The sequence below is a fragment of the Spinacia oleracea genome, chromosome 4 (genome assembly GCF_020520425.1).
Source record: "Spinacia oleracea cultivar Varoflay chromosome 4, BTI_SOV_V1, whole genome shotgun sequence".
NCBI classification, from domain to species: domain Eukaryota; kingdom Viridiplantae; phylum Streptophyta; class Magnoliopsida; order Caryophyllales; family Amaranthaceae; genus Spinacia; species Spinacia oleracea.
This window is the reverse complement of record NC_079490.1, coordinates 101,988,024-101,995,670: the sequence shown is the minus strand read 5'-3', so window position 1 is coordinate 101,995,670 and position 7,647 is coordinate 101,988,024. Positions and strand designations below refer to the sequence as shown.

General features: G+C 42.1%; 1 protein-coding gene across 1 annotated transcript; it reads left to right on the top strand.

Annotated features, from left to right (window-relative positions):
• Positions 1-278: 278 nt before the first annotated feature.
• On the top strand, positions 279-2,129 carry LOC130471752 (uncharacterized). The gene is made up of 3 exons (XM_056842044.1): positions 279-384; positions 1,263-1,382; positions 1,750-2,129. The coding sequence occupies exons 1-3, from the start codon at positions 279-281 to the stop codon at positions 2,127-2,129; spliced, it is 606 nt and encodes a 201-aa protein (XP_056698022.1).
• Positions 2,130-7,647: the final 5,518 nt, after the last annotated feature.

Sequence of the window (7,647 nt, the reverse complement as noted above, 5' to 3'; positions counted from 1 at the left end):
ACAACATAATTTACACACTGGATGTAATAGAGAAGGTTATTATTAAGAGTAGTAGACCGCATAAGTTAGTACTCCGTATTTTCATTGTATTCTGTTTCAGATGTTATATTCCGCTTACATAAACAGAATTAACCTTTCAAGTAGTTCAGATGAACGTCGATGAATGAGGAAGGAGGTTCAATGAGCAATCAATGGAGGGAACAGACAACCACAAACCCACAGAGAAAAAAACATGAGCCTACAAGAACAATGTTAAACACAAGAATATAATACCTGAGATGCATTCAACTCTGGAAGACCTGGAGCGCCAAATCGATGAGGCAAAGTATTTCAAACCACCTGCATCTCGACTTCATGTCCCAACAAATGGTGATAAATATACCTGTACCAATTTACAGACTTAAAATATCAAGCAACAAAGTGAAAAGGAATACAATGCTTATAATTGCATGGAAATGCTGACATAAAGAGATGTAAAAGAATAACTAGTATTTTACAAATTACGACTACTATCAATACATCTTGTTCTCAAAGATCAACTGTAGTTGACAATAAAATCATGTAAGTATGGGATAATCAAACTATAAAAGCAAAAAATTAAACAGGAGGGGCAAAAATTGCGTAAAAATCTAATCACATGGCGATTTAAGGTCTACTTGAAATCTAAATCTCACATCATATATGAAGTATATATGTTTTAGAATCCCTCAAGTTCATCTCATGTAATTGTTCCACTATGAGTGGGGCAAAAGCTCCACTGTGAGTGGGGCAAAAGCATCTCTAGAGTATACGACGACTATACTCGGCGAAGGTAGCACACAAGTCATGTATGACTAGTTTAGTTTAGTCCTAGCATTGTTGAGGCCACTGTTGGCTTTGTGTCTCAACTCGTGCTTGTTCCTTATTGAACCATTTGGACTCCCTGAATCATCGTGCCATCTACCATGCCAAAGGATCGGAAAACAGAAATTAATCATTGAATAAAAGGAGAAAGTGGAAGTTTTGAACATTAACAAAATAGTTAACGAGGCAAAGATGAATTTGATCAGGATTGAGAGATTACGCTAAGCGAAGCATGATAGGAGCACATTGCTTGGTAAAGATGAGAACACGGAGATGTCTTCGAGTTCTCTCAATTTCCTTCATATATTCTGCATTCACCAACCTGTGTAAACTTTGTAGCGAAAATATAAGTTTAGCCTTGATTATTTTGCTAAAAGTAAGAGGGCCTGTTTAATTGATTGTCTATTTTACATATTCAGTAAATGTGACAAGAAAGCTCAACATGTACAAGTTATCCTCAACAGTTACAATTCAGTCTAGCCCTAAGCTGACATGCCTGCATGTATCTTTCATTTCTCAGGCTTTCGTAGCAGAGCAGGGTGGGTGAACATCATCTTGTGTGACTCCGCATAGTGAGCGAAGAACACCTTTTCATCCTGACAATTTAATACGGAGTAGACAACTACTCTTTGGTCAGTTCGTTACTTGACAAACAAATTAAATGTTTGATAATTAAGTAGTTTATTCAAAGATTGTTAGTATTCACTTTTCCCTTTAATTAAGCACTATTAGTGGTTTTCTATTTTTTCAGTAGCAGTGTGTTTTGTACGTGGGATATTTCTTGCCCACTTTCCTTCCCTTTATCTTAAGAGCATTGCATCAAGAAAGAAGTAACCTAAGCTTTTGCAAATTTTCAGTGCTAATAGCCAAATATTGTAATATGAATTGACACACAAATCCTCAAAGCTACTTGGCCAATTATCAAAGATGACATTTGCTTGGCCATTGGGGATTTTTTCAAAACTGGGAAAATTCTCAAGGAAGTGAATGTAACTTCTCTCTCTCTTGTTCCTAAATTGACAGTGCCTAACTCTGTCAGTGACTTTAGACCTATTGCTTGCTGCTCTGTGATTTACAAGTGTATATCCAAGATCATGTGTTCTAAACTCAGGCAAATCCTGCAAGCTATTATTTCTCCCACTCAAGGGGCATTTGTTGCATGCAGATCTATCTTACACAATGTGTTGATTTGTCAAGATATCATCAAGTTATATAATAGAGGAAATTCAAGGCCAAGTTGTATGATGAAACTGGATCTCAAGAAAGCCTATGACACTGTTGAGTAGAAATTTATAGAAGAAGTAATGCATGCTTTTGGCTTTCCCTCACACTTTATCCAACTGGTAATGACTTGTCTTACCACTACACAGTATTCTCTTCTCATCAATGGAGTTCCTTCTCCACTGATCCAACCTAAGAGAGGACTAAGACAAGGAGACCCTCTCTCCCCTCTCCTGTTCACCTTATGCATGGAATATTTTTCCAGAGTAATGAAATTGGTTGTAGCACACCCCAATTTCAAATTCCATTCCAGATGCAAAACTCTTCAACTCAATCATCTTTGCTTTGCAGATGATCTGCTGCTTTTCTGTCATGGGGATGTGACTTCTTTTAAGCTGATGTTGGATGGCTTAAATCTCTTCTCCTCTACTACCGGTCTACAGGTGAACCCTAGCAAATCCTCTATATACTGCAGTGGGTTAGACTCTTCCACTAAAACTTGTCTCACTGAGCTCTCTGGCTATACTGTAGACACTCTCCCCTTTAAATACCTAGGGGTGCCAATTAGCTCTAAGAAAATTCAAGCTGGTGATTGCAATTTGCTGGTAGAAAAAATGGTCTCAACAATTAAAACGTGGAGTTCTAGGCATCTTTCCTTTGCAGGAAGGATGCAGCTAGTGAACTCTGTGCTCATGAGCATTAGTGTGTACTGGTGTCAGCTGTTCCTCATTCCATCCACCATAATCAAGAAAATCAATGCCATTTGCAGATCTTTTCTCTGGTTTGGAGCTTATGATGATGCCAGACCAGGGAATGTTAACTGGGATAAGTTGTGTTTCACCAAAGAGCAATGTGGGCTTGGCTTTAGAAACCTTGCTGTTTGGAATCAGGCAGCTGTTGGTAAATTGGCTTGGGCCATTGAGCAAAAACAGGACAATCTTTGGGTGAAATGGATCCATGCTCTCTATGTTAAGAAAAAAAACTGGCAGCTCTATGTTCCACCATTAGCTACTAGCTGGCCTGTCAAGTTCATTTGCAAGGTCAAAGATGTCTGTAATGACAAATATCAGGGGTCTGCTTGGCTTTCTACTCCCAACTACTCGATTAAAAACACCTACACTAGTCTGTGTATTCAACCTGAAACTAATCACTGGTCTAGTTTTATCTGGAACAGATTGACTATTCCTAAACACAGGTTTTCTCTGTGGCTTGCTCTACTTGATAGACACAAAACCAAAGCTAGATTATTCAACTATGGCATAGGGGATGACAACCTGTGTGCTATATGTGGCAGTGCTCCTGAAACCAGTGCTCACTTGTTTTTTGAGTGCTCTTACAGTACAGATTGTCTGGTTAGAGTGCTTAGCTGGCTAGGCATCAATCACACCAGGAAGAATGTGTTACAAGTCCTTCATTGGACAAGAAGATACTGCAGGAATGCTTTCAAAAGGAAATTCATACTTGCTGCTGTAGACACCTACTTTTGTCACCATTCCCGTAAGGGAAAGGTTCGATGATGAAAGCATAAAAACTCCACTTGACAACGCATCTCCTATAAAATAAACGAATCTCGATTCCCCATTTCATTTCACCCGAAACCTGCTATTTATGGAAACCTGCTAAAAATAGTAACTGCCGTAAAAGGTAGCGTCTAAAAGTGGCAAATCATAAAAGATAGAAACCTGTCAGAATTAGGTGTTGCACTCCAACATAAATCCTAAATGAGATAGAAAACCGCGAGAATCCTATTCCTAATAGGATTCGGAAATAGGAGTCACGTATCAATTAAAATCCTAATGAACCTAGAGTTCGTAACGGGCCCAGACGCATTCCGTCATAAAATTGATACGCACTAAAAGACTCGAATTAATCTCAAACTCTACGGATTTTAGGAATCCGAATCTGACTAAACAAAACTGCCCAGACCCTATTTTCAACGCCTGGCTCTGGGCGCTGAAAATACCTAGGCACGTCTCTTTTCCTAATTCTTTGTGGATTAGAACTCTGCAATCCTATCTTTCCACGAACTCTTCCCTATAAATAGGCCCCTAGTTTCGACGTGAAACAACACACAACAACACATAATTATATTCTGAGTATTGACTCCAACCCTTAGCCTAAGCCTCTCGCTGCGAAACTGTTCACGCGTTCTGTCGCAATCGATCCATAAATCGAACAGAACGTATCCTGTCCCATAATTGAGATTCGTTAAATAAAAAGGAGAAATAGCAAAGTCAAAGTGGTTAGTTTTCTGAGAACCGTGACGCACCTCTCAAGGGTGCGTCGTAATGTGTCCCTTTTCGATGATTTAACTGCTTTCCTCGCCCTTTTTATGAACTGTTAAACTAACCTAATCTGATTGTTCTATCACGCCTAACAAATATAATATTTTTGGGAAATCGGATTATCATGATAGGTCCCTTAATGCTATTTAAATCAGATAATCACGATCGAATTAGTGTTATATGTTGCATATTGCTAAAATCAACTCAGATTAGTTTAATAGTTAACGCAAGTCCCTTCAATTATTTATGCTGAGCTAGTAAGGATATCCTGCCTCTGGAGTTATCGACGAGCGAATTACTCCTCTCGGTAGTTACAGTCCCCCGAACCCTCAATCTCTACCTTGCGGGTGTATATTGAGAGATCCCCACACCAAGGATCATAAGGGAACCTACGGCCGTTGTGGTCAAACATAATTGCACTCCCTTTATGTCACGATAACCGGGTTTTGTCAGTTTTTCTCATTGTCGTTAAAAACTGAATGGCGACTCCTATATTACTAGTCAATTGGGTGTATACTCACAGGAAATCCAATTACACTTGATTGAATAAAAAGAATCGTCATACCCACGAGGGACAAGGTCACGCATTAGCCTCGCGCTTTTTCGACCCCCTCACAGCGGCGACTCCACGGGGGACAGTGAAGGAAATACTCGTGCTTGTAGGTAATCAAAATAGCCGAAGGGTGAAACGATCCTACCCCGCGTTTATTTCCCCATCAAGTTGGGACGACCTGAAAATCAGCATATTAATGTGAACGGGCAGAACCGCATAACGAATCTCGGCTCCCTCGGGAGTTGGGACTAAGGATACCTTTTTTCGCCAATAGGGGGGTGCATACGCCGCGCATGTTTCCCACTCGGTACTTGTGCAGGTAGTACACCTATCCCGAACCCAATCGCTCGCCCATTAGGTCCCTCTCGCCTGCATGCCCCCTTGGCTCGCACTTGCGGGTTGGCCTCTTGAGCGAAATTCGTCTGTTGAAGACACTACCTCGACCGGGGCATGTGTTGGATCTACGATAGAAGCGGTACCAAGCCAGGCGCAAATAAACTACCCATAGAAGCCTATCATAATCTACGTGGCATGTTTAATTTTCAAATCCATGTTTGTAATGTAGTTATGTGTAGCGAAATATGTGATTGTGTGTGACAAACTATCCTAGAAAACCAACGACCTTAAAAACTGCCAAAACATTCATAGACTAATTGGCCAAAGAGTTATACCGACACACGTGTTCCGCAAACCCGAGTTATCGCCACAAAATAAGCGACGCTCAGGATGGCCTGTAACGAATCCCACAAAACGCTGTTACGCGTAAAGGACGTTATTAGGCAAGCACGCAAGTCGAAGTCGCATAAACAAAAGACAGAAAAACGAGAACCAGCCAGGGACGCATTTTCAACGCCCTTGGCTGGGCGACAGAAATTCTCACGCCCCTCGCTGGGCGCTGAAGTTGCTGCTTGGCCTTCTGGTCAGGCGCAGCAGCCTCGGTGCCCGAGCGAAAGGAAAATACGTAGCAAAAATGTTCATGAAAAAAGAGAATTTCTACGAGGGCGTAAGAAAAGCACTCGATTTCAAAAGCGACTCGCGAAAAATTAATAACTCTTTGTGTCGTTGTTAGGCCTCCTACAACGGCAATGCTCGGCACCAAAGCCGAACATGCTAACAACTATGAACGTCACACGGGCAGGTGTTTCAAAGAATGACCAAAAAAAAAAAAAAAAACCAAAGAGTGTACCGACAGAAGAAAGAGCGAAAAAAAGAAACCAATTTAGAGAGTCGAAGTCTAGACTAAGTAATACTCGAAACTTTGGGAACCTAAACTTTAGCTTATCTTATGCCTAGGACTTGTCCTGCCACTTGGTGCCGATCAGGGAATCAACGGCTAGTGCGTCTCAAAGATACATCACCAACATCAGGTTTAGTAACTCCAAGCTCCGTCCATCGTCCCTCATTTCAAGGATCTCCGCTTCCCCAACCTCGATTCGCACCTTCAAACATGTCCATCGAAGATTTGCGAGACCAGTTGGTCCAAATGACCCAACTCATGGGCCAACTGAAAATGGAAAACGAAGCCTTAGCGGCTGCGCAAGCCAAAAATGACCTCGAAAACGAGAAGAGGATTGAAAAAATGGTCCTACAGCAAACCATGGGGAGCAAATACTTCTCCCTCGAGCCTGAACCTTTTTCTGCCAAATTACCAGAAAAGTACAGTTCATCTGACTTACCAAAGTTCAAGGCCACGGACAACCCCCGTGATCATCTACTGAGCTTTGTGAATACCATGAACTTGAAAGGCGTGGACAAGTCCATGTACCTACCTGCCTTTCCTTTGTCCTTGGAACCTGTGCCGCTCAAATGGTACTATCACCAGGACCCTAAGCTCTTCCCCACTTGGGAAGACTTTGTCAATGTCTTCATCAAGCAATACTCGTCGAACATGGATTTCCAAGTCACCATGCGCGAGCTGGAAGTTCTCTTCCAAAAGAAAAATGAGGGTTTCACAACCTACTTTGCTAGATGGAGGGATCAGGCGGCCCAGCTAATCAATAGGCCTCCCGAAACAGAATTGGTACAAAAATTCATCGACAACTTGGACCCGGTTTACAGACAACACCTTAGGTACCTGGGACTCGACACTTTCAAAAGGGTTTATGATGTGGGAATAAAAATCGAGGACGACCTCGCCAAAACCATACAGAGCAAACCTGCATATAAGACCAACACCTATAGTCGGGGTAACACATCCCAAGCCCAAGAAGTCCATGCTGTAGAAGAGGCTCCCGCCCGAAGATACCCTGTAAGATGGGTCCGAGACCGAAAGTTTGCCCCACTCGGGTCAACTTTGGTACAAGCCTTTGAAAGACTAACCAATCAAGGAAAGTTGAGACCTATAGGCCCCACCCGTGACCCTCCTGTCAAAAACAAATATTGGGTCGAAGGTACTTACTGCAAATTCCATCAAGGAAATGGGCATGACACTGAAAACTGCTGGAATCTAAAACATACGATCCAGGACATGATAGAGGATGAAGTAATACCTCTCCCTAACGTTGGAAAACCCAACAACAACAAGAGCCCACTCGGCTCTTGTCACATCTCTCTCGACCAACCAGAGAATTTCGACCCCACGGTGTATATTACACCTCAAGGTGCACCACTCGCTGTGGTACCTATGGATCGAATCGAGGGGGAAGTGTGCGGTGTGTGGAACGATGATGCTGAAGATATTTACCTATCTCAAGTCTCGGGCCAGGACCTCTTCACTGAAACTTGGCCCGGGTATGCTCTCATTGA

Excerpts from the sequence above, each read along its gene's own strand:
- LOC130471752 (XM_056842044.1), top strand. The coding sequence starts at position 279 with ATGCATTCAACTCTGGAAGACCTGGAGCGCCAAATCGATGAGGCAAAG. Across the intron at positions 385-1,262 it reads AAATGGTGATAAATATACCT|TAAATGTGACAAGAAAGCTC; the intron begins GTACCAATTTAC and ends TTACATATTCAG. Across the intron at positions 1,383-1,749 it reads GGCTTTCGTAGCAGAGCAGG|CTACTTGGCCAATTATCAAA; the intron begins GTGGGTGAACAT and ends AAATCCTCAAAG.